General features: G+C 53.2%; 2 protein-coding genes across 5 annotated transcripts in view; one reads left to right on the forward strand and one right to left on the reverse strand.

The window, feature by feature from the left end:
* Window positions 1-6,756, reverse strand: part of VCF1 (VCP nuclear cofactor family member 1) — a 20,170-nt gene extending 13,414 nt beyond the window's left edge. Inside the window, exon 1 of the mRNA XM_075350682.1 lies at window positions 6,618-6,756. The gene's annotated coding sequence lies outside the window, so the exon portion shown is untranslated. The remainder of the gene's footprint in view (window positions 1-6,617) is intronic.
* Window positions 6,757-7,462: 706 nt separating this feature from the next.
* Window positions 7,463-24,923, forward strand: MTNAP1 (mitochondrial nucleoid associated protein 1). 4 transcript variants are annotated; one of them, XM_075347894.1, is made up of 5 exons: window positions 7,463-7,548; window positions 11,748-12,779; window positions 12,874-13,020; window positions 14,565-14,681; window positions 24,692-24,923. In XM_075347894.1, the coding sequence occupies exons 2-5, from the start codon at window positions 11,771-11,773 to the stop codon at window positions 24,718-24,720; spliced, it is 1,302 nt and encodes a 433-aa protein (XP_075204009.1). In that variant the 5' UTR covers window positions 7,463-7,548; window positions 11,748-11,770; the 3' UTR covers window positions 24,721-24,923. The 4 variants fall into 4 exon arrangements, with proteins under 4 accessions (XP_075204009.1, XP_075204007.1, XP_075204008.1 ...); XM_075347892.1 differs by having other exon boundaries at window positions 7,497-7,568; XM_075347893.1 differs by having other exon boundaries at window positions 7,497-7,568; window positions 11,748-12,767.
* Window positions 24,924-26,234: the final 1,311 nt, after the last annotated feature.

The following is a 26,234-nucleotide window of genomic DNA, read 5'->3' on the forward strand; positions in this document are numbered from 1 at the left end:
TCTTTTTGCTCCCCCCGCGGCTCAGACTGCAGCCTCCTTGGGGCCGGGCTCTTTTTGCTCCCCCCCCCCCGGGGCTCAGGCTGCAGCCTCCTTGGGGCCGGGCTCTTTTTGCTCCCCCCCCCCCCCGGGGCTCAGGCTGCAGCCTCCTTGGGGCCGGGCTCTTTTTGCTCCCCCCCCGGCTCAGACTGCAGCCTCCTTGGGGCCGGGCTCTTTTTGCTCCCCCCCCCCCGGCTCAGACTGCAGCCTCCTTGGGGCCGGGCTCTTTTTGCTCCCCCCCCCCCCCGGCTCAGACTGCAGCCTCCTTGGGGCCGGGCTCTTTTTGCTCCCCCCCCCCCGGCTCAGGCTGCAGCCTCCTTGGGGCCGGGCTCTTTTTGCTCCCCCCCCCCCGACTCAGACTGCAGCCTCCTTGGGGCCGGGCTCTTTTTGCTCCCCCCCCCCGGCTCAGACTGGAGCCTCCTTGGGGCTGGGCTCTTTTTGCCCCCCGGCGACTCAGGCTGCAGCCTCCTCGGGGCCGGGCTCTTTTTGCTCCCCCCGCGGCTCAGACTGCAGCCTCCTTGGGGCCGGGCTCTTTTTGCCCCCCGCGCTGCAGCCTCCTTGGGGCCGGGCTCTTTTTGCCCCCCGCGCTGCAGCCTCCTTGGGGCCGGGCTCCCCCACGCTGCAGCCTCCTTGGGGCCGGGCTCTTTTTGCTCCCCCCCGGCTCAGACTGCAGCCTCCTTGGGGCCGGGCTCTTTTTGCCCCCCCGCAGCTCAGACTGCAGCCTCTTTGGGGCCGGGCTCTTTTTGCCCCCCCCCCGGCGGCTCAGACTGCAGCCTCTTTGGGGCCGGGCTCTTTTTGCCCCCCCCCCCCCCGGCGGCTCAGACTGCAGCCTCTTTGGGGCCGGGCTCTTTTTGCCCCCCCCCCCCGGCGGCTCAGACTGCAGCCTCTTTGGGGCCGGGCTCTTTTTGCCCCCCCCCCCCGGCGGCTCAGACTGCAGCCTCCTTGGGGCCGGGTTCTTTTTCCCCCCGCGCTGCAGCCTCCTTGGGGCCGGGCTCTTTTTGCCCCCCGCGCTGCAGCCTCCTTGGGGCCGGGCTCTTTTTGCCCCCCGCGCTGCAGCCTCCTTGGGGCCGGGCTCTTTTTGCCCCCCGCGCTGCAGCCTCCTTGGGGCCGGGTTCTTTTTGCCCCCCGCGCTGCAGCCTCCTTGGGGCCGGGCTCTTTTTGCCCCCCGCGCTGCAGCCTCCTTGGGGCCGGGCTCTTTTTGCCCCCCCCCTCCCGGGCTCAGACTGCAGCCTCCTTGGGGCCGGGCTCCCCCACGCTGCAGCCTCCTTGGGGCCGGGCTCTTTTTGCTCCCCCCCGGCTCAGACTGCAGCCTCCTTGGGGCCGGGCTCTTTTTGCCCCCCCGCAGCTCAGACTGCAGCCTCTTTGGGGCCGGGCTCTTTTTGCCCCCCCCCCGGCGGCTCAGACTGCAGCCTCTTTGGGGCCGGGCTCTTCTTGCCCCCCCCCAGCGGCTCAGACTGCAGCCTCTTTGGGGCCGGGCTCTTTTTGCCCCCCGCGCTGCAGCCTCCTTGGGGCCGGGCTCTTTTTGCCCCCCGCGCTGCAGCCTCCTTGGGGCCGGGCTCTTTTTGCCCCCCCCTCCCGGGCTCAGACTGCAGCCTCCTTGGGGCCGGGCTCCCCCACGCTGCAGCCTCCTTGGGGCCGGGCTCTTTTTGCTCCCCCCCCGGCTCAGACTGCAGCCTCCTTGGGGCCGGGCTCTTTTTGCCCCCCCGCAGCTCAGACTGCAGCCTCTTTGGGGCCGGGCTCTTTTTGCCCCCCCCTCCCGGGCTCAGACTGCAGCCTCCTTGGGGCCGGGCTCCCCCACGCTGCAGCCTCCTTGGGGCCGGGCTCTTTTTGCTCCCCCCCGGCTCAGACTGCAGCCTCCTTGGGGCCGGGCTCTTTTTGCCCCCCCGCAGCTCAGACTGCAGCCTCTTTGGGGCCGGGCTCTTTTTGCCCCCCCCCCCGGCAGCTCAGACTGCAGCCTCTTTGGGGCCGGGCTCTTCTTGCCCCCCCCCGGCGGCTCAGACTGCAGCCTCTTTGGGGCCGGGCTCTTCTTGCCCCCCCCCCGGCGGCTCAGACTGCAGCCTCTTTGGGGCCGGGCTCTTCTTGCCCCCCCCCCGGCGGCTCAGACTGCAGCCTCTTTGGGGCCGGGCTCTTCTTGCCCCCCCCCCCCCCCCCCCCCCGGCGGCTCAGACTGCAGCCTCTTTGGGGCCGGGCTCTTTTTGCCGCCCCCCCCCCCCCCCGGCGGCTCAGACTGCAGCCTCTTTGGGGCCGGGCTCTTTTTGCCCCCCCCCCCCCCGGCGGCTCAGACTGCAGCCTCTTTGGGGCCGGGCTCTTTTTGCCCCCCCCCGGCGGCTCAGACTGCAGCCTCTTTGGGGCCGGGCTCTTTTTGCCCCCCCCGCGGCTCAGACTGCAGCCTCTTTGGGGCCGGGCTCTTTTTGCTCCCCCCGCGGCTCAGACTGCAGCCTCCTTGGGGCCGGGCTCTTTTTGCCCCCCCGCGCTGCAGCCTCCTTGGGGCCGGGCTCTTTTTGCCCCCCCGCGCTGCAGCCTCCTTGGGGCCGGGCTCTTTTTGCCCCCCCGCGCTGCAGCCTCCTTGGGGCCGGGCTCTTTTTGCTCCCCCCCGCGGCTCAGACTGCAGCCTCCTTGGGGCCGGGCTCTTTTTGCCCCCCGCGCTGCAGCCTCCTTGGGGCCGGGCTCTTTATACCCCCCGCACTGCAGCCTCCTTGGGGCCGGGCTCTTTTTGCCCCCCGCGCTGCAGCCTCCTTGGGGCCGGGCTCTTTTTGCCCCCCGCGCTGCAGCGTCCTTGGGGCCGGGCTCTTTTTGCCCCCCGCGCTGCAGCCTCCTTGGGGCCGGGCTCTTTTTGCCCCCCCCTCCCGGGCTCAGACTGCAGCCTCCTTGGGGCCGGGCTCTTTTTGCCCCCCACGCTGCAGCCTCCTTGGGGCCGGGCTCTTTTTGCTCCCCCCCGGCTCAGACTGCAGCCTCCTTGGGGCCGGGCTCCCCCACGCTGCAGCCTCCTTGGGGCCGGGCTCTTTTTGCTCCCCCCCGCGGCTCAGACTGCAGCCTCCTTGGGGCCGGGCTCTTTTTGCCCCCCACGCTGCAGCCTCCTTGGGGCCGGGCTCTTTTTGCCCCCCCGCGCTGCAGCCTCCTTGGGGCCGGGCTCTTTTTGCTCCCCCCGCGGCTCAGACTGCAGCCTCCTTGGGGCCGGGCTCTTTTTCCCCCCACGCTGCAGCCTCCTTGGGGCCGGGCTCTTTTTGCCCCCCCGCGCTGCAGCCTCCTTGGGGCCGGGCTCTTTTTGCCCCCCCCCCGGCGGCTCAGACTGCAGCCTCTTTGGGGCCGGGCTCTTTTTGCCCCCCCCCCCCCGGCGGCTCAGACTGCAGCCTCTTTGGGGCCGGGCTCTTTTTGCCCCCCCCCCCCCCGCGGCTCAGACTGCAGCCTCTTTGGGGCCGGGCTCTTTTTGCTCCCCCCGCGGCTCAGACTGCAGCCTCCTTGGGGCCGGGCTCTTTTTTGCTCCCCCCCCCCCGGCTCAGGCTGCAGCCTCCTTGGGGCCGGGCTCTTTTTGCTCCCCCCGCAGCTCAGACTGCAGCCTCTTTGGGGCCGGGTTCTTTTTGCTCCCCCCGCGGCTCAGACTGCAGCCTCCTTGGGGCCAGGCTCTTTTTGCCCCCCCCGGCGGCTCAGACTGCAGCCTCTTTGGGGCCGGGCTCTTTTTGCCCCCCCCCCCCGGCGGCTCAGACTGCAGCCTCCTTGGGGCCGGGCTCTTTTTGCCCCCCCCGGCGGCTCAGACTGCAGCCTCCTTGGGGCCGGGCTCTTTTTGCCCCCCCCGGCGGCTCAGACTGCAGCCTCTTTGGGGCCGGGCTCTTTTTGCTCCCCCCGCGGCTCAGACTGCAGCCTCTTTGGGGCCGGGCTCTTTTTGCTCCCCCCCCCGGCTCAGGCTGCAGCCTCCTTGGGGCCGGGCTCTTTTTGCTCCCCCCCCCCCGGGCTCAGGCTGCAGCCTCCTCGGGGCCGGGCTCTTTTTGCCCCCCGGCGGCTCAGGCTGCAGCCTCCTCGGGGCCGGGCTCTTTTTGCCCCCCGGCGGCTCAGGCTGCAGCCTCCTCGGGGCCGGGCTCTTTTTGCTCCCCCCGCGGCTCAGGCTGCAGCCTCCTCGGGGCCGGGCTCTTTTTGCTCCCCCCGCGGCTCAGGCTGCAGCCTCCTTGGGGCCGGGCTCTTTTTGCTCCCCCCGCGGCTCAGGCTGCAGCCTCCTTGGGGCCGGGCTCTTTTTGCTCCCCCCGCGGCTCAGACTGCAGCCTCCTTGGGGCCGGGCTCTTTTTGCTCCCCCCGCGGCTCAGACTGCAGCCTCCTTGGGGCCGGGCTCTTTTTGCCCCCCCGCGGCTCAGGCTGCAGCCTCCTTGGGGCCGGGCTCTTTTTGCCCCCCGCGGCTCAGGCTGCAGCCTCCTTGGGGCCGGGCTCTTTTTGCTCCCCCCGCGGCTCAGGCTGCAGCCTCCTCGGGGCCGGGCTCTTTTTGCTCCCCCCCGCGGCTCAGGCTGCAGCCTCCTCGGGGCCGGGCTCTTTTTGCCCCCCGCGGCTCAGGCTGCAGCCTCCTTGGGGCCGGGCTCTTTTTGCTCCCCCCCGCGGCTCAGGCTGCAGCCTCCTTGGGGCCGGGCTCTTTTTGCCCCCCGCGGCTCAGGCTGCAGCCTCCTTGGGGCCGGGCTCTTTTTGCCCCCCGCGGCTCAGGCTGCAGCCTCCTTGGGGCCGGGCTCTTTTTGCCCCCCCGCGGCTCAGGCTGCAGCCTCCTTGGGGCCGGGCTCTTTTTGCCCCCCGCGGCTCAGGCTGCAGCCTCCTTGGGGCCGGGCTCTTTTTGCCCCCCGCGGCTCAGGCTGCAGCCTCCTTGGGGGCCGGGCTCTTTTTGCCCCCCGCGGCTCAGGCTGCAGCCTCCTCGGGGCCGGGCTCTTTTTGCCCCCCGCGGCTCAGGCTGCAGCCTCCTCGGGGCCGGGCTCTTTTTGCTCCCCCCGCGGCTCAGGCTGCAGCCTCCTCGGGGCCGGGCTCTTTTTGCCCCCCGCGGCTCAGGCTGCAGCCTCCTTGGGGCCGGGCTCTTTTTGCTCCCCCCGCGGCTCAGGCTGCAGCCTCCTTGGGGCCGGGCTCTTTTTGCCCCCCGCGGCTCAGGCTGCAGCCTCCTTGGGGCCGGGCTCTTTTTGCTCCCCCCGCGGCTCAGGCTGCAGCCTCCTTGGGGCCGGGCTCTTTTTGCCCCCCGCGGCTCAGGCTGCAGCCTCCTTGGGGCCGGGCTCTTTTTGCTCCCCCCGCGGCTCAGACTGCAGCCTCCTTGGGGACGGGCTCTTTTTGCCCCCCGCGGCTCAGGCTGCAGCCTCCTTGGGGCCGGGCTCTTTTTGCTCCCCCCGCGGCTCAGACTGCAGCCTCCTTGGGGCCGGGCTCTTTTTGCCCCCCCCGCGGCTCAGACTGCAGCCTCCTTGGGGCCGGGCTCTTTTTGCCCCCCGCGGCTCAGACTGCAGCCTCCTTGGGGCCGGGCTCTTTTTGCCCCCCGCGGCTCAGGCTGCAGCCTCCTTGGGGCTGGGCTCTTTTTGCTCCCCCCGCGGCTCAGACTGCAGCCTCCTTGGGGCCGGGCTCTTTTTGCCCCCCGCGGCTCAGGCTGCAGCCTCCTTGGGGCCGGGCTCTTTTTGCCCCCCGCGGCTCAGACTGCAGCCTCCTTGGGGCCGGGCTCTTTTTGCCCCCCGCGGCTCAGGCTGCAGCCTCCTTGGGGCCGGGCTCTTTTTGCTCCCCCCGCGGCTCAGACTGCAGCCTCCTTGGGGCCGGGCTCTTTTTGCCCCCCGCGGCTCAGACTGCAGCCTCCTTGGGGCCGGGCTCTTTTTGCCCCCCGCGGCTCAGGCTGCAGCCTCCTTGGGGCCGGGCTCTTTTTGCTCCCCCCGCGGCTCAGACTGCAGCCTCCTTGGGGCCGGGCTCTTTTTGCCCCCCGCGGCTCAGGCTGCAGCCTCCTTGGGGCCGGGCTCTTTTTGCTCCCCCCCGCGGCTCAGACTGCAGCCTCCTTGGGGCCGGGCTCTTTTTGCCCCCCGCGGCTCAGGCTGCAGCCTCCTTGGGGCCGGGCTCTTTTTGCTCCCCCCGCGGCTCAGACTGCAGCCTCCTTGGGGCCGGGCTCTTTTTGCCCCCCGCGGCTCAGGCTGCAGCCTCCTTGGGGCCGGGCTCTTTTTGCTCCCCCCGCGGCTCAGACTGCAGCCTCCTTGGGGCCGGGCTCTTTTTGCCCCCCGCGGCTCAGATTGCAGCCTCCTTGGGGCCGGGCTCTTTTTGCCCCCCGCGGCTCAGGCTGCAGCCTCCTTGGGGCCGGGCTCTTTTTGCTCCCCCCGCGGCTCAGACTGCAGCCTCCTCGGGGCCGGGCTCTTTTTGCCCCCGACCTCCGTCCGGACCTTAATCTAGTAGCCACAAGGGTCAAATCAGTGGTTGGAAGGCATTTAACCCCTTATTGCATTTTCCTGGCCCGTGGCGAAGTATAACGTAACAATATCCGCCGGTTTCGCGCAGTCACACAACACCCGGCCATTCTGCGACTTCTAGTTCCACACCCGCTCTATAAAGAAGCCGATAGAGAGCGAGGCGCCATTCCCAGCCCCCTGCGGCGTCCCCCTCACCTCCTGGCTCCTCTCGGCTCTGTCTCCTCCCAGAGGCGGCTGCCCCGCTCTCTTCCTGTGCAGCTCATACTCCTCATACACAGGCCCCGCCGGCCTACATGCTCCAAACCGTAGCTGCAGCCGGATACAGGCCCTTGTGACGTCATGACGCAATCTTTTAACAACGTTCCAATTGACCAATAAGAAAGGGCGCTTATAAGTGTCTCCAGTGTGGTGGAGGCCATTTAATTGGTTATATTAAACACTACCAGACTAAAAACACGGTTACAATAAACTATTACCTGACTCTAAAACATATTTATTATGTTTACACTTCCTTGATCATTTTTTTAGGATGTAATATCAAAATTGATGATAATAATAATCATGGAATTTTCACAAAAGAGCAACATCACCCGTAACAACAAATCAGAATCTAGCTTTTATCTTCTAGGAAAGAGGTTGAAAATCAAACAAGGTTTCCGATTGGTTAACCTTGCGCAGCAAACTGAGGCTGTCTACGTAAATGTTTATACTGCCTCTACTAACATGGCGCACACAGCCATTTTGAGCGATCCAACCAATCACAAAGTTCAAAATTGTCCACGTGATCGTGCAGGTGGCCTCATATACGGCGCCATTTTGTTGGAGTCTATAAGTACTTTTCTCTAGTGTTTGATTTTTTTTTGTTTTTAGGTTACGTGAACTTAATAGTCTTCATGACGGCTCTACTATGATATTAAACGTATAAGATTATAGTCAGTATTTAGAAACCATTGAAGTACTTTTGCCGCCACCAATATGGCGGCGCCCATAGTTGCAGGGACAAGTCCTCTCAGCCAATCAGAATAGCAAATCTTGTCCACATGACCATCACGTGGGTGGTGACGTCACACGCGTAAAACAGGGTCGGAGACAGCATGTGGATGCGAGGTTAATGTGATTGGAGCAGGTAAAACCCGGCGATGCACGGTATGCACGAGGATCAGGGTCACCGTGTATGTTATTGTATGTTTGCTCCTCCGTCCTTGTTTTCTGGCAGTGCTTACTATAGGAATAAAGCGCAATCCCTGCACTATGAGGAGTTTAGTAACTTTCTAGTATACTTTGCATTTTATCTCCTATTTTCAAGCCCCCTGCTTGCTGCCAGTGAATGGGAACACATCTGAGCTGAGAGATCCTGAATAGCTGTCCCTTTATTTAAGCCACATTATTAAAATACAGATCTGGGGCTGCGTCCCCTCATACAGACCCCAAAGTACACCCCTCCCCCCCTTTTAAAACAGATCACTGACTGGCCCCTTTCTTTTAGGCCCCCTTCACATGTCCGTGAAACACGTGCGTGTTTGCTCCGTTTCCGTATGTACCGGAGACACGGACACACGTACTCCAATGTTATTCAATGTTTGGAGTTACACGTGCGTTTTTCCATTAGGTCCTTGTGCGTGATACGTATGTGTATCCGTACAGCACAGATGCATGTCCGTTTTCTGCACAGAACACGCACCCAATGAAAGTCTATGGGTCCGTGAGCACATGTACGTGACACGGATGCATCTCCGTATGGTCCGTGTACGTTGTGTGCTTTTTTGAAGCAATGTCGGTCATTCTTTTTTTTTCTGTGTATGTCGGTCAATCTCCCTCAGTCCGTCGGTCGGTCTCTCTGTTTTGTCTGTCCCTCTCTGCCTGTCTGTCCCTCTCTGCCTGTCGCTCAGTCTCCCCCCTCTCTCATACTCACTGCTCCCCGATCTCCGGCGCGGCGCTGCACGGCTGTTAAAAAAACTCCAGCTGCTTTTACTATTTTGAAAAAGCCGGCCGCTCATTATTCAATCTCGTATTTCCTGCTTTCCCCGCCCACCGGCGCCTATTATTGGTTGCAGTGAGACACGCCCCCACGCTGAATGACAGCTGTCTCACTGCAACCAATCACAGCCGCCGGTGGGCGTGTCTATATCGAGCTGTAAAAAAAATAAATAGATAATTAATAAAAAACGATGTGCGGTTCCCTCCAATTTTGATACCAGCCAGGGTAAAGCCACACGGCTGGAGGCTGGTATTGTTAGGATGGGGAGACCCACGTTATGGGGAGCCCCCCACCCTAACAATATCAGCCAACAGCCGCCCGGAATGGCCGCATCCATTAGATGCGACAGTCCCGGGACTCTACCCGGCTCATCCCGATTTGCCCTGGTGCGTTGGCAATCGGGGTATAAGGAGTTAATGGCAGCCCATAGCTGCCACTAAGTCCAAGATTAATCATGGCAGGCGTCTCCCCGAGATACCTTCCATGATTAACTTGTAAGTTAAAGAAAATAAACACATACACCCAAAAATCCTTTATTTGGAATAAAAGACAAAAAAAACCCCCTCTTTCACCACTTTATTAAAATCCTCAAATACCCCTCCAGGTCTGATGTAATCCAGATGAGGTCCCGCGACGCTCTCAGCTGTGCTACATGAAGGTGACAGGAGCTGCAGAAGAACACCGCCGCTCCTGTCAGCTCCACACAGCAACTGAGGTGAGCCGCGCGATCAGCGATGATGTCACTCAGGTTACTCGCGGCCACCACTGGATCCTCCAACTGTGACTGCAAGTCACCCAAGTGACAGCGATGAAGTCACAGGTGAGTTGCGGTCTTGGGTGGAGGATCCAGCTGGCCGCGGGTAACCTGAGTGACAGCAGCGCTAATCGCGCTGCTCACTTCAGTCACTCAGGGGATTAGCGGTCATCGGTGAGTCCTGCACGGGTGACCGCTAATCCGTACACGACACAGACAGAGCCGCGGGATGACAATGAAGTCGGGTGAAGTTCACCCGAGTTCATTCTCATCGCGCAACTCTGTCTGCCGGCATGTAGCAACGTCATTGTGCATCACACACGGACATTCCACATGGGCAACACACGGACATGTCACTTACGTATCTCACGCATACATGGACATTCCACATGCACACACGGCTAGCATACGCCATTCACACGGATGCCACACGTACCATAAAACGGAACACGGACCCGAAAAACGGCACGTAAGACACGCACGTTTTTTTCACGGACGTGTGAAGGGGGCCTTACAGAAACCTCAGTAAGCCAGACCAATCCTATCACTCCCTTTTATGGACCCCACCAGAGCAACCCCCTTTTTATAAAGCTCATACAGACCAATCCTCTGCAGCCTTAAACAGACTCCTAGTTCAAAAGGATAAGGCACTTCTACCGAATTTCTAGTTACCAGGGTGCTCAGGTAGGTTTCCAGACCATATACAGTAATATATACAAGGCACTCCTGAATTCAGTAAAATATGATGATTTTTTATTATTTCATACTCAGTATAGTCAAGTCAGACGTTGCGGCCCAAACATGGCCTTCATCAGTGACTAGCACCTGAGCTGAATAGAGATAGATTCTAGTTTCACTCTTTTCATTGGCAGTATTTGGAATGCTAGCAGATATGTGACTGGGATCTGCAGCCTGTTATTTCTGCCATGGGCAGTTGTAGTAATAGTATTAGGAGAGTCTCTGTGGTTTGCAGCCTGTCATTAGCAGTATCCACACAGCAGTGGTGCTAGTTACTAATGAAGGCCATGTTTGGGCCGCAACGTCTGACTTGACTAAACTGAGTATGAAATAATAAAAATCATCATATTGTACTGAATTCAGGAGTGCCTTGTATATATTACTATTAAACAGACTCCTATACCAGGTCCCCCATACCTAGACCAGTCCCCTCTCTTTATACAGACCCCCAGACCAGCCTTCCCCCATACCTTTATATACATAACTCAGACCAGTCCCCTCTGTTTATACAAACCCCCAGACCAGCCTCCCCCCATACCTTCATACAGATAATCTAGACCAGTCCCCTTTCTTTATACAGATCAGTCTCCCCTCATACAGATAACTCAGACCAGTCCCTTCTGTTTATACAAACCCCCAGACGAGCCTCCCCCCATACCTTCATACAGATAATCTAGACCAGTCCCCTCTCTTTATACAGATCAGTCTCCCCTCATACAGATAACTCAGACCAGTCCCTTCTGTTTATACAAACCCCTAGACCAGCCTCCCCCCATACCTTCATACAGATAATCTAGACCAGTCCCCTTTCTTTATACAGATCAGTCTCCCCTCATACAGGTAACTCAGACCAGTCCCCTCTGTTTATACAAACCCCCAGACCAGCCTCTCCCCATACCTTAATATAGAAAACCCAGACCAGTCCTCTCTCTTTATACAGATTCTAGCCTCCCCCCATACCTTCATATAGATTATCTAGACCAGTCCCCCCTCTTTATACAGAACCCCCAGACCAGCCTCCCCCATACCTTCATACAGATCATCTAGACTTGTTCTCTCTCTTTATACAGACCCCTACTTTTATACAGACACCCAGATCAGTTTGATTCTTTATACAGATTCCCGATCAATCCTCTCTGTTACACAGCCCACACAGACCAATCTCCCACAACCTTATGCAGACCCCTAGACCAGCCCCTCTTTTATATAGATCACCTAGACCAATCCCCTCTATTAATACAGACTAAACCAACCCCTATCTTTATATAGACCACCAATATCAGCCCCTACTCCTATATAGGCACCCAGACCACTCTGACTCACAGATTTCCTGATCCATCCCCCAACTCCTTTTACTGGCCCCCAGACCAGCCCTTTCCTAATAGCGACCCATTGGCTATCCCCTCTTTGTATAGCTCTCTGGATCAGCTCCCCCTTGCATAGACTTTCAGGCCTGCCACTTTCCTTCACAGGCCGTCAGACCAGACATACAGATAATTATTTTCCTACCACATCCCCCATTCCTACACGTCTTTTCCTTGCCCGCCTGACACCCATCCATCTCATAAGGCGGCTTCCAAATCTAGGTGGAATGGGCGGGGGTGGGGTTGAAGTAACTATCAACGGGGCTAATTCGCATGACTGTATTAGAGCCACAATTCTAGACCAGAGTCAAAACTAGGATCCCCTTCCCTCAGGTTAGTTAAGCATTCACAGCCATGTTTCCATTCATTCCCTGTCTCAATGTGGTGACTGCTTCACCAGGTAGGACAGGGATCATTCCTAGAGGTCAGACTTTTCCCCCTTCCGTATTCATTTCTAACCACTCTGAAGCTTGTATTTTTGTTCCCTTCAGTGCTGAAAGATCCATCTTCTCCAATGGACGTTTGCCCGTTCTGCGGGAAGGCTTTTAAGAGGCTGAAATCCCATTTACCGCATTGTAAGATGACTGAAACGAAGAAAGCAACCTCAGGGTCAGACCCTGAAGACCAGAGTAGGAAGACCACCCAGGTGGCCATGAAAAAAACTGGCACAACTGTACCAAATGTAAATAAACAGGACATGACAACGAAAGAGAAAAGTAAAACAGGACTCAAAAATCAAGTTCGGCAAGACAAAACCATTCCCTCATCCCGGATGAAAGCACCAAAAGTGGGAAAAATCACATCAGGGAATAGATTGAATCTAGAAGAGGCTGCAGTGACCATGAAAGAGTCCAAGAAAGATCTTCAGACATCCACGAGGACCAGTCAGATGGTTACAATACCTAAAGTGCCGGATCAGCAGCTGGTGGCATTGGCAGAACCCAATGTGCCAATCCAGAAAGCCCTTCTATTAAGGTCGAATATTGAGAGAACGGTACCAATGACTATGGAAAGTCCAAGATTGGGTGAAACTGAGACGGTAAGAGATCAAGTCAGTACTAAAAGTTTTGAAGGAGATGTGGCCCGATTCTCTGCGCTTGATCGAATCTCCGAAAAAGACAATGTAGAGACTTCAGGTGGGACACATCCTCATGACCAGAACATTGTTCCAAGGTTTTCATCAGGATCTACCAAGGCTTTGATGATTTTTAAGTGGTCTACCACCGTTCCTCATGAAGGGGTTACACCAAAATTACCAGGAAGCTCCCCAACTGAGTGTGATATAAAAGCTGAAATGCATAACATTAAAGCATTGGGGACAACGAAGAAGTCTGCGGAGATCAAGGTGGCTGTGTTATTCCCACCCAAGACCGCGCAGATTGTCAATGGTCCCTTAGGGCTACAGTGGGTTCCTCACTTGTATCCCAATTATGTCCAATTGCGCATCGTTCCTGGAAAGCAAGATCAATGGGATCTACACGGTAGAGGTTCCAAGCCACCAGACCTGATAGGTAGTCTACCTGGTAGTGTACCACCATGGTTGGAATGTTTGGCTCCTACAAGGATCCTCCGTTCCTCCTATGCTATTTGGTCATCTGTCCTTCTCTCTTTCTCTAGACCATTCCAAAATTACTCGTACTGAGTCCATTCTAGAAAACCAATCTAAATCCAAGCGCTTGATGGATGTTCGAATCGGGGAGCTTCCCCTCTGGTTGGCCAACCATAGATTTACACCAAAGAACTTTCCAACCTTTATGACAAATGGTGAGTGAGCAAATTACCTTATTTGACCTGTGGAGGCGCTGCAGGAGAATGAAACGCTTGTGGTCAGGTTCTTTCACAGATCAGTTGGTCTACCCTTACAACAAAAAGAGATTGTCTAAAGTGAAGGACCCTTTTAAGTCAAGGGTCTTCTTGGGTATCTCAATAGCAGGTCTTAGTCTTCCACAAGCTGGAAACCAATGGGATTTACAAATGGGTTAATATTCCCTTTTAAGGATCCGCTACCATCACTAAATCCATTTTTAATAATTCAGAATATCTGAAAGTTTCCTTTGAGGGTCCGACTTCCACCAGGTAGGGACAATATCAGAAAAACGAGCCAAGCTCCCTGAAAGGCTTGTCAAGGAAAGGAGAAATATAGCTACTTTCTCCCAGAAACAGCGCCACATCTATCCACAGGTTGGGTATGGTATTACAGGTTTTCCACATTCACAATACACGTATGGTGCCCTTTTCTAAAGAGAGCACTCAGTAGTAGCTAATTCATTCTGAGGAGTAGCCATGATAGTTGGATCCATCCAATTAGGATTCGATGTCATATCCTTGTGATGGGTCCTCTTTAAAGTGCTCTTCTGTCACTTGTTCAAAAAAGTTAAATATCTTGTAAGAATCCCGGAGTTCTCCTGATTCTGCTGCTCTTTTCAGTTTTGTGCTGCGTCGCTCTATTGCAGAGATATTCACATTTGTTGCTTTTGCAGAGCAGTATGTGAAATCTTTGCTTGCAGTCCAACCATGCCTTTCTTCAGAGTCTTCTCTGGGGGCGTGCGCCTTCACTTCACCCTGTCAGTCCCTGCCAACCACAGCTCAACTGCTAGATTAGCTTCTGAGCTGTGATTGGCAGTATCTGATTTGGAGGGGTGAAAGCACACGCCCCCAAAGAAGACTCTGAAGAAATGCCCAGTTTGACTGCAAAGCAAGAGATTTCACATACTGCGCTCCAAAAGCAACAAATGTGAATATCTCTGCAATGGAGTGACACAGCACAAAACGGAAAAGAGACTCCGAATCAGGGGAGCGCAAGGATTCCTTTTTATACAAGAAAATGAACCCAATTTTGTTGACTAAGTCATAGGTCCTCATTAAAGGGGTTGTTCGGAATTGATCAAGACTGATATCACTTACTGCCCTGTGCCTAATCAAACTCTTGCTGCCACAGCTCCATTGGTCACCATCATTTCCAAAGTAATGACATCTTATCCATCGTTCACGTGACCGCTGCAGACAATCATTCATCTCAGCGCTCATGCCATCACGTACGACGGACATGATGTCAATGCTACAGGACCGGCACAGCGTCCCTGGAAGGGCAAACGTTTAATTAGGGGGGTATTTTACATTTTTTTTCATCATTATTATTTTATAAAGCAGTTCCCAACCAGAGTCCAATTTTGAAAAAACTCCCAGATCATCCCTTTAATTCCAGTTTAAAGGAATTTTACTATGTTTCTGAGAATAAGACAACAGTATTAGTTAACAGTTTTCTTTTTTTTTTATCTAACATTTTACAACTTTGTGACTTTTTCCAGTTTGGGGACGATACTACAACAAGTACATCAATGTGAAGAAGGGCGGCGTGGGAGGGGTGACCATGCTTCTTGCGGGTTACTGCGTTCTCAGCTATTCATGGAACTACGACCATATAAGTATGATTTCTTCCACGTAACTAAAGTTGCCGTTTGTGCCCATTTTTGACTACCCCATCGGTTGTAAAGTCTTCTACCGTTTTGTGTATACAGCTCCTACGTAGAACTATGCGTCTCCATGTCATACATTATTTCATTTGCTCCTAACATACAATCAGGAAAGATAGGAACATGGCAGAAAGATCTGACTACACAGGGTTTTGTTTGTGGTCTGTAACCATAGAAACATTTGTTTCAGAGCTGTGTCTATAAAACAGTAGATCACTTGTGCAATAGTTTGTGCTGTATTGTAGATTAAAGGAGTGGTCTACATTTGGGGACAAATTTCTTGCTTTTTTTTTACTTAAATACTTGTATTTTAGACTAAAAATTATTGTGTTGCACTGTCTACTATTGGCTGCAGATTGAGTTAACTGAGAATCTGTCAGTGAGCTTGTTTGATAGTCTGATGGGACACTTTGTACACCTTTATGAGCTTGACTCGGCTGATTTATGATCACAGATTAATGTGCAGGAAACTAAAGAGTCAACGAAAGCCAAACGCAGCAACGTTTTTGTTATCACGACCCAATTGAAAAATTTTTTTTGTCCTAAATACATGTTTTTGAGTTTAAAAAAAACCAAAAAAAAAAACTTAATGTTATAAGGGTTTTTTTAGGGTTACGAAAACTTGGCAGGCTTTTTTTTTCCCTGTCCAGGGGTTGTCTAGTATCACAGCTCAGCCCTACTGAAGTGAATGGGACGGAGATGCAATACCGGACACAACCTGCGAACAGGGGTGGCGCAGAGGCCAAATATTAACATTCAGACAGGATATTTGCTTTACAAGCCACATTACCATAGAGAGCACTTCATGCCCAGCGCCGGCCGCTCCGGTAAATCATGTTTCATTGCAGAACATTATACTGCATCAGCTGGAAGGAAAACATTAACTCGGCAAAGCAATGTAATCCTAAAGCCGTAAAATAGTAATACATCTCACCCAGCCCAAATGAGCTGGAGACTGCAGAATGAAACAGAGACGTACCGGGCTGTGAATATATATCCAACTGTTCCAGGACGCGTTCACACATTACAAAATTTTGGTAAAATTGTATCGTCTGCTGCCGTTTTAGAGTGATTTTGGAAAATTTTGGACAAATTTGAAACCTTCTCAATTCATAAGGCGTCAGTATATTCTTCAGCTAATAAATTGTTTGGGGTTTTTTTTTGTGGCCAGCCTAAGGCACACCTGTGCAATGCTCATGCTGGCCAGCCTAAGGCACACCTGTGCAATGCTCATGCTGGCCAGCCTAAGGCACACCTGTGCAATAATCATGCTGTCCAATCAGAATCTTGATATGCCACACCTGTGGTGGATGGATTATCTTGGCAAAGATGAAGCTCTCACTAACAGATTTATACACATTTGTGTACAATATTTGAGAGAAAAAGGCCTTTTGTACATAGATTTTCTAGTTCACCTCATAAAAAAATGGGACCAAACACAAAGTTTATATTTTTGTTCAGTATACATTTCTAAAGGTGCTATTGACATGAATTTCTCACTAGATGTCTGTAACCACCCATCCAATCCACACAGGCAAAGAAATCAAACCATAGATGTCCATAAATTAGGTTATGTGTAATAATGAGAAATTGCACAGGGAAAAAGTATTGAACACGCTTACTAAAATGTAATACTTATTAAAAAGCCTTTGTTGGTGATGAAGCTTCAAGATGGCTGCTGTATGGAGAAACTAGTGGCATGCATTGCTCAGGTGTGATTTTGGGCCATTCTTCCACACAAGCACTCCTTAAATCCTGAAGGTCCAGTGGGTTCCTTCTATGAACTCTGAGCTTTAGTTCCTTCCATAAATTTTCTATTTTTCTTTCTCTGAAACCAATTGAGACTTTTCCTGCCTGTGTGTTTGGGATAATTTTCCTGCTGAAATGTCCACCCTTGTTTCATCCTCATCATCCTGTTAGATGGCAGATGTTTTATCAACAATGTCTCGGTACCAGTGTTGTATACTGAAAAACAGCCCCACACCATGAAGTTCCCACCTTCACACGTCACTATTTATATGGTGTTTTGGGGTGATATGCAGTTCAGTCTTTTGGCCTCCAAACATGGTGTGTATTATGGCATCCAGAGAGTTCAATTTTGTTCTCATCTGACCAGACTATATTCCCCTAGTATTTCACAGGCTTGACTAATTTTTATTGCGCAAACCTTAAATGCACTTGAACATGATTTTTAGTAATGGAGTATTGTGTGGTGAGCGTGCATACAGGCCATGGAGGCTGAGTGCATTACTTATTGTTTTCTTTTAAACAATTGTACCTGCTGATTCCAGGCCTTTCTTTAGCTCTCCACAGATGGTTCTTGGCTCCTGGACAACGATTCTGATAATTCTTTTCACTACTCTGTCTGAAATCTTATTGGGAGCACCTGGTGGTGGCCGGTTTATGGTGAAATTATGTTCTTTCTACTTCCGGATTACGGCTCCAATAGTGGTCACTGGAACCTTCAGTAGTTTAGAAATTGTTCTGTAATCAGTATGTTTTGCAACAATAAGGTTGCAAAGGTATTGGAGACAGCTCACTGGTTTTACCCATCATGAGATGCTTCTTGTCTGGCACCTTGGTAATGAGACATCTTTTTGAACAAGCTAATATTCATTTTTCACTAAGTGGCAGCTTCTAATTACTGATAGATTTCAACTGGCGTCATAACTTTCCATGGCTTCTTTCACCTCTTTCTTCATGTGTTCAATACTTTTCTTCGGCGCTCCATTGGGAGACCCAGACGATTGGGTGTATAGCTACTGCCTCCGGAGGCCACACAAAGCACTACACTAAAAAGTGTAAGGCCCCTCCCCTTCTGGCTATACACCCCCCGTGGGATCACGGCCTGCTCAGTTTTATGCTTTGTGCGAAGGAGGTCAGACATCCACGCATAGCTCCACTGTTTAGTCAGCAGTAGCTGCTGACTATGTCGGATGGAAGAAAAGAGGGCCCATACTAGGGCCCCCAGCATGCTCCCTTCTCACCCCACTTTTGTCGGCGGTGTTTGTTAAGGTTGAGGTACCCATTGCGGGTACGGAGGCTGGAGCCCACATGCTGTTTTTCCTTCCCCATCCCCCTGAAGGGCTCTGGTGAAGTGGGATCTTACCGGCCTCCAGACTCTGAGGCCGGGCTCCATCCACAGACCCGGAGATCCTGCTGGATACGGAGCTGGGTACCGTCAGGGACAAGGCCCTGCAACATTCAGGTACTCTGTGTCCCCGTGCAGACAGGCACAGACACACTCCAGCGTTGCTGGGTGTTCTAGTGCGCCGGGGACAGTAGCGCTGCGCGTTTGGGGTTATACTCACTGCAGCTTTGCTGAGTGAGTTTATGTGTGGGGAACTACCGCGCCGGCCGCCATGGTGACTGCGGCGCGGCTGAGACTTGTGGTGCGCCGGGGACTTCGCGCCGACCGTGCTTTTACGACGGCAGCGCTTGTAAATCTAGTCCCCGGCTTCTGCGGCCTAGTTACGCTTCGTTCCCGCCCCCAGCCCTGTCAGTCAGGGAAGGGGAGAGACGCTGTACAATAGTCAGCGCCGAGGGCTGGAGTCTTATTTACATACTCCAGCCCTCTCACTGGGCACAGTGGGACGCCAGTTCCCGCTCTTTGTCTGCAGCACGCCCACGGCCCGCCCCTCTTCACAGGACGCCGGCAGCCATTCCTGCACGCAGTCTGAGCTGGAGAACGGACATAGCCCTGGGAGACCCAGACAAGGGATTCTGGCGACCACACACCCGCTGTTAAGCGGGCGGTAAGCAGCACCTAGGTGCTGACCCCACTAGTGCCACAGTGTTGTTTTGTGTACTTTTGTCTGTACCTTATATATTGCACTGTACGGTCGCTTCTTGGCTTATACCCCTATATTGCTCTGAGGAGACAACAGCATGTCATCCGCAAAAAGCAAGGGTGCCAAGGCACAGGCTTCATATGCTGCCTGTACCGCATGTGGGGCTGATCTACCGGCAGGTTCCCCTGACCCCCATTGTGTGCAATGTTCGGTCCCTGTGCCACTTCGTCAGCCGGAGTCTATGCTAGTAGTGGCCCAGGCAGAGACGCCTGTGAACCCTGCCCCGGTGACGGGGACAGAATTTGCAGTTTTTGCTGATAAGATGTCTGTGACTATGACAAAAATTCTAGAAACCTTGCAGTCCAGGCCGGTCACTCAGACCATGGGCACTGCTGATTCAATGTTCCCCGGTCCCCCTCCGTTGGAACTAATCCGTGCTCCAAGGGGGTCCCAGACATCACAGGCTGAAGGCTCTGACTCGGACGACAGTCCCAGGCAGCCTAAGCGAGCTCGCTGGGAGAGACCCTCGGCGTCATCACGCTGGTCAGGGTCTCAGCGAGAGGATTCTCTGTATGATGAGACAGAACTAGGTGATCAGGAGTCCAATCCTGAGACTGCCCTCAACCTGGATACCCTGATGGTGACGCCATGGTGAATGATCTTATAGCGGCCATCAATAGACTGCTGGATATTTCTCCTCCAGCGGAGGAGGCAGCAGCACAGCAGGAGAAATTCCATTTTAGGTATCCCAAACGTAAATTGAGCTCTTTTCTGGACCATGCGGACTTCAGAGAAGCAGTCCAGAAACACCATGCTTATCCAGATAAGCGTTTCTCCAAACGTCTTAAGGATACACGTTATCCCTTTCCCCCTGACGTGGTCAAACGCTGGACCCAGTGTCCAAAGGTGGACCCCCCAATCTCCAGGCTTGCGGCTAGATCCATAGTTGCAGTGGAAGATGGGGCTTCACTTAAAGATGCCAATGACAGGCAGATGGACCTTTGGTTGAAATCTGTCTATGAAGCTATCGGCGCGTCGTTTGCTCCAGCATTCGCAGCCGTGTGGGCACTCCAAGCTATTTCAGCTGGTCTGGCGCAGGTGGACTCTATCATACGTCCATCAGTGCCGCAGGTGGCGTCCTTGACTTCGCAAATGTCTGCGTTTGCGACTTACGCTATCAATGCGGTCTTGGACTCTACCAGCCGTACGTCAATGGCGTCCGCCAACTCGGTGGTTTTACGCAGAGCCTTATGGTTAAAGGAATGGAAAGCAGATTCTGCCTCCAAAAAATGCTTAACCAGTTTGCCATTATCTCAAGACAGGCTGTTTGGTGAGCAATTGGCGGAAATCATTAAACAGTCCAAGGGTAAGGACTCTTCCTTACCCCAGCCTAGATCAAGCAAACCTCAACAGTGGAAGGGACAGTCGAGGTTTCGGTCCTTTCGAGGTTCGGGCAGGACCCAATTCTCCTCGTCCAAAAGGACTCAGAAGGAGCAGAGGAGCTCAGATTCCTGGCGGACTCACTCACGCCCAAAGAAAGCAGCCGGAGGAACCGCTTCCAAGCCGGCTGCCTCATGACTTTCGGCCTCCTCTCTCCGCATCCTCGGTCGGTGGCAGGCTCTCCCGCTTTTGCGGCATTTGGCTGCCACAGGTCAAAGACCGGTGGGTAACAGATATTTTGTCTCACGGGTACCGGATAGAGTTCAGTTCTCGTCCTCCGCCTCGGTTCTTCAGAACCTCCCCACATCCCGACCGAGCCGATGCTCTTCTGCAAGCGGTGTGCTCGCTAAGGGCAGAGGGAGTGGTGATCCCTGTTCCTCTTCAGGAACGAGGTCAAGGTTTTTACTCCAATCTGTTTGTGGTGCCAAAAAAGGACGGCTCTTTCCGTCCTGTTCTGGACCTAAAACTGCTCAACAAGCACATGAAAACCAGGCGGTTCCGGATGGAATCCCTCCGCTCCGTCATTGCCTCGATGTCTCAAGGAGATTTCCTAGCATCAATAGACATCAAAGATGCTTATCTCCACGTGCCGATTGCTCCAGAGCACCAGCGTTTTCTACGCTTCGTTAGGAGACGAACACCTTCAGTTCGTAGCCCTGCCATTTGGTCTGGCGACAGCCCCACGGGTTTTCACCAAGGTCATGGCAGCAGTGGTAGCAGTCTTGCACTCTCAGGGACACTCGGTGATCCCTTACTTGGACGATCTACTTGTCAAGGCACCCTCTCAAGAGGCATGCCAACACAGCCTGAACGTTGCGCTGGAGACTCTCCAGACTTTCGGGTGGATCATCAACTTTTCAAAGTCAAATCTGTCACCGACCCAATCGCTAACATATCTTGGCATGGAGTTTCATACTCTCTCAGCGACAGTGAAGCTTCCGATGGACAAGCAGCGTTCACTACAGACAGGGGTGCACTCGCTCCTTCAAGGCCAGTCGCACCCCTTAAGACGCCTCATGCACTTCCTGGGGAAGATGGTGGCAGCAATGGAGGCAGTCCCGTTTGCGCAGTTTCATCTGCGCCCACTTCAATGGGACATTCTCCGCCAATGGGACGGGAAGTCGACGTCCTTAGACAGGAAAGTCTCCCTTTCCCAGACGACCAAGGACTCTCTTCAATGGTGGCTTCTTCCCACCTCATTATCACAAGGAAGGTCCTTCCTACCTCCATCCTGGGCGGTGGTCACGACAGACGCGAGTCTGTCAGGGTGGGGAGCAGTTTTTCTCCACCACAGGGCTCAGGGTACGTGGACTCAGCAGGAGTCCACCCTTCAGATCAATGTTCTGGAAATCAGGGCAGTGTATCTTGCCCTACAAGCCTTCCAGCAGTGGCTGGAAGGAAAGCAGATCCGAATTCAGTCAGACAACTCCACAGCGGTGGCATACATCAACCACCAAGGCGGGACACGCAGTCGGCAAGCCTTCCAGGAAGTCCGGCGGATTCTGATGTGGGTGGAGGCCACGGCCTCCACCATCTCCGCAGTTCACATCCCCGGCGTAGAAAACTGGGAAGCGGACTTCCTCAGTCGCCAGGGTATGGACGCAGGGGAATGGTCCCTTCACCCGGACGTGTTTCAGGAAATCTGTCGCCGCTGGGGAAGGCCGGACGTCGACCTAATGGCGTCCCGGCACAACAACAAGGTCCCAACTTTCATGGCACGGTCTCGCGATCACAGAGCTCTGGCGGCAGACGCCTTAGTGCAAGATTGGTCGCAGTTCCAACTGCCCTATGTGTTTCCCCCTCTGGCACTCTTGCCCAGAGTGCTACGCAAGATCAGGTCCGAGTGCCGCCGCGTCCTGCTCGTCGCCCCAGACTGGCCGAGAAGGTCGTGGTATCCGGATCTGTGGCATCTCACGGTCGGCCAACCGTGGGCGCTACCAGACCGGCCAGACTTACTGGCACAAGGGCCGTTTTTCCATCTGAATTCTGCGGCCCTGAACCTGACTGTGTGGCCATTGAGTCCTGGATACTAGCATCTTCAGGATTATCTCAAGGGGTCGTGGCCACCATGAGACAGGCTAGGAAGCCCACGTCTGCTAAGATCTACCACAGAACGTGGAAGATTTTCTTATCCTGGTGCTCGGCACAGAGAGTGTCCCCCTGGCCATTTGCATTGCCTACTTTTCTTTCCTTCCTGCAATCTGGTTTGGAAAAAGGCTTATCGCTCGGCTCCCTTAAAGGGCAAGTCTCAGCGCTATCGGTATTTTTTCAAAAGCATCTAGCACGACTTCCTCAGGTACGCACGTTCCTGCAGGGGGTTTGTCACATCGTCCCTCCGTACAAACGGCCGTTAGATCCATGGGATCTGAACAGGGTACTAGTTACTCTCCAGAAGCCGCCCTTCGAGCCTCTGAAGGATGTTTCACTTTCTCGACTTTCACAGAAAGTGGCCTTTCTGGTAGCGGTCACGTCTCTTCGGAGGGTATCCGAGCTGGCAGCGTTGTCATCCAAAGCTCCCTTCCTGGTTTTTCACCAGGACAAGGTAGTGCTGCGCCCGATTCAGGAGTTTCTCCCTAAGGTGGTATCCTCTTTTCATCTCAATCAGGATATCTCCTTACCTTCCTTTTGTCCTCATCCAGTTCATCGGTTTGAAAAGGATTTACATTTGTTGGATCTCGTGAGAGCACTCAGAATCTACATTTCCCGCACGGCGCCCCTGCGCCGCTCGGATGCACTCTTTGTCCTTGTCGCTGGTAAGCGCAAAGGATCGCAGGCTTCCAAATCCACCCTGGCTCGATGGATCAAGGAACCAATTCTTGAAGCCTACCGTTCTGCTGGGCTGCCGGTTCCATCAGGGCTGAAGGCCCATTCTACGAGCCGTGGGTGCGTCCTGGGCATTACGACACCAGGCTACGGCTCAACAGGTGTGCCAGGCAGCTACCTGGTCGAGTCTGCACACTTTCACCAAACATTATCAGGTGCATACCTACGCTTCGGCGGACGCCAGCCTAGGTAGAAGAGTCCTGCAGGCGGCGGTTGCCTCCTCGTAGGAGAGAGCTGTTTTGCAGCTCAAACTTGAGGTATTACTTTACCCACCCAGGGACTGCTTTTGGACGTCCCAATCGTCTGGGTCTCCCAATGGAGCGCCGAAGAAGAAGGGAATTTTGTTACTTACCGTAAATTCCTTTTCTTCTAGCTCCAATTGGGAGACCCAGCACCCGCCCTGTTTCCTTCGGGATTTTTGTTTTTTTCGGGTACACATGTTGTTCATGTTGAACGGTTTCAGTTCTCCGATGTTACTTCGGATTGAATTTGTTTAAACCAGTTATTGGCTTTCCTCCTTCTTGCTTTAGCACTAAAACTGAGCAGGCCGTGATCCCACGGGGGGTGTATAGCCAGAAGGGGAGGGGCCTTACACTTTTTAGTGTAGTGCTTTGTGTGGCCTCCGGAGGCAGTAGCTATACACCCAATCGTCTGGGTCTCCCAATTGGAGCTAGAAGAAAAGGAATTTACGGTAAGTAACAAAATTCCCTTCTTTTCCCTCTGACATTTCTCATTATTACAAATAACTTAACTTATGGTCTTCTATAGTTTGTTATGGACATCGCGTTATAAATTCACATCAATAGCACCCTAAGGCTATGTGCCTACGGGAGATTAAACCTGTGGATTTTTCTGCGGAAAATCCGCGGATTTTCTGGCTTTTCCAGATAAATCCACAGGTTTCAGCATGTACAGACACTCCCCATGTTATCCTATGGGAAATGGGGAGTGCTGTGTCCATGCTGCGGATGCGGAATATGCTGCGTATGTCCCATAGCCGCACGTAATTGTATGTCAATTATTTCTGCTGAATTACCTGCGGAAATCCCAGCTCTCCACTATGGAGATAGGGCCGGGACTTCCGCAGGTAAGCCACACGAATATCCGCAGGTTTACCGCAGCTATTTCGCTGTACTACCGCAGTTAAAAAAAAGCTGCGGATTCCAGCGGGCAGCTGCGGGATACCTGCGGATATATTCGCAGGTACAAACTCCCGTGGGCACATAGCCTTAGAAATATATTTATATATTGGTGACGTGTTCTCTCTCGCTCTATTATATATATATATATATATATGTATGTGTGTGTGTGTGTGTGTGTGTGTGTGTGTGTGTGTGTGTGTGTGTATATATATATATATATATATATATATATATATATATAATGTATGTATGTATGTATGTATGTATGTATGTGTGTGTATTTAATTTTTTTTAAAAAACAGTTGAAGCCAGAGCTGAAACTGGGAAAACCCGTTTAGCGTGTGGGATAAGCAGCTGCCATTTACCATGGCTGATGTTTATCCTTAATGGAAAACAAAAGGCTCAAAAGTATTAAAAAAAACATATTTATACACACACATTTTATATATCCTTTAGAAGAAAGTAGAAATATAAAAGTAAATACTGTGCCCAGTTTCGGAAACCCCTCTAACTGTACGATAAATCCACGCTCTGGATTTCAGGGCTGCAACTCTTTGTTGTGCCCACTAGAGGGGGTTTACGTGCCGATGAGTATATAGAAAGGTTCTGTATAAAGCTGGGTCCTTTTCCCGAAAGGGGCACAATAGCCCTCCTGGCAAGTCAGATAGCACCAGTATTACAGGTAGCGCATCGTGGGTGGCCCCGTTACAGATTTTGCCTTAGGGACCGGGAGCATCAGGTTTTACCTCTGACTTCTTTCTTTCAGGGCAGAATCGCTGGAGAAAATATCACTGATGACCTCACAGCTGCCAGAATGCTTATACTCATGTGATGTCATGGAAACAGTCCGCAAGTGCCTTGTGAATATTTGCACATTTTTTGTGTTTTGTGATAATAATGGTTATTTTAAGTTATTTTAGTTGACACTGTTTATTTCTAGCTCAGAGTTTATATAATCGAGAAGCTGTACTGACCACACCATTATTAAAAGAGTTTACTGACCATCACATACTGTATTCTCTATAGAGACACATCCAACAATTGAGGTTAACTGCCGCTAAATCCAGGAAAATTAAAAGTCATAAAAGTCTTTTGACAGCTGGAAACCATAAACAAGCTGCTGCTGGCGGAGTGGACAGAAGGGGTAAGAGACAGTCTAGCAGAGAGCGGTCTCATGAAGACAGTCCCTGTCCATGTGCCCTTTTAGTTCATATAAATATCATAAAAGGAGGTCCATTGAAGATCGCGCTATCATAATATAAAATTAAAGGGGTTTTCCCATTAAGAAAGTTCATTTATATCAATAGATCTTGGAATAATAATAATTTCCACAATTGGATGTATTTAAATAAAGTGTTCCTGTGCTGAGATAATCTTATATATGTGTCCCTGCTATGTACTGTGTAATGGCCGTGTCTGACCGTACAGGGACATGGTCTGATCATACCCCAGCTCCTAGGCAGGGGAGGAAGTAAAAAAAGTATACAGACATTACTGCACAGGATCATAGCTGTTGCTTTCTGTGAGGTAAACGTTTCCCTGCCTGTTTTGTCATGTTTTACCTCAGGCCTCCGACACACATCCGTGCCGCCGGTACGTGTTTGGTACGTTTTTGCACATACCAGCGGCACGGAGACACGTAGACCAATGCTACCCTATGGTAGCAGGCACACACACGTAAAACCATACGGAACGTGTGTCCGTGTCGTTTGTACGTGCGTGCGTTTTCCAACACGCTCGACATGTCCGTTTTTCTCCGGGATCACACAGGCACGGACCCGCTAAAGTCAATGGGTCCGTGCCTGCACGGATGGCACACATAGCATGTCCGTGTGCTACACGTACCGTCAGTGTGCGTTTTTAAGTGAGCGATGTCGGTCAATCTATTTTTTATTTGGTTATAAGTCAATTTACCTTTTTTTCTGTGGTTGGCAGTCAATATCCCTTTGTTGGTCAGTCTGTATCTCCCCCTGTCCATTACTTACCGATCCCCAATCACCAGCGCGGTGAAGAACAGCTGTGCAAAAGATACGGCGGCTTTAATTGTTTTGAAAATGACGGCCGCTCATTATTCAATCTACTATTCCCTGCTTCCCCCGCCCACCAGCGCCTATGATTGGTTGCATTCAGACACGCCCCCACGCTGAGTGACAGCTGTCTCACTGCAACCAATCACAGCATCCGGTGGGCGGGTCTATATTGTGCAGTTAAAAAAATAAATTAAAAAAAAATAGTGTGCGGTCCCCCTCATTTTTGATACCAGCCATAGTAAAGTCACACGGCTGAAGGCTGTAATTCTCAGGATGGGG

The sequence above is a fragment of the Anomaloglossus baeobatrachus genome, chromosome 5 (assembly GCF_048569485.1).
Source record: "Anomaloglossus baeobatrachus isolate aAnoBae1 chromosome 5, aAnoBae1.hap1, whole genome shotgun sequence".
Lineage (NCBI taxonomy): Eukaryota > Metazoa > Chordata > Amphibia > Anura > Aromobatidae > Anomaloglossus > Anomaloglossus baeobatrachus.

What these genes read in the sequence shown, in the direction of transcription:
- MTNAP1 (XM_075347892.1), top strand. An exon ending in CCTGATAGGTAGTCTACCTG is followed by an intron (nt 12,780 to 12,873) that starts GTAGTGTACCAC and finishes CTCTTTCTCTAG; the next exon opens with ACCATTCCAAAATTACTCGT. An exon ending in TCCAACCTTTATGACAAATG is followed by an intron (nt 13,021 to 14,564) that starts GTGAGTGAGCAA and finishes GACTTTTTCCAG; the next exon opens with TTTGGGGACGATACTACAAC.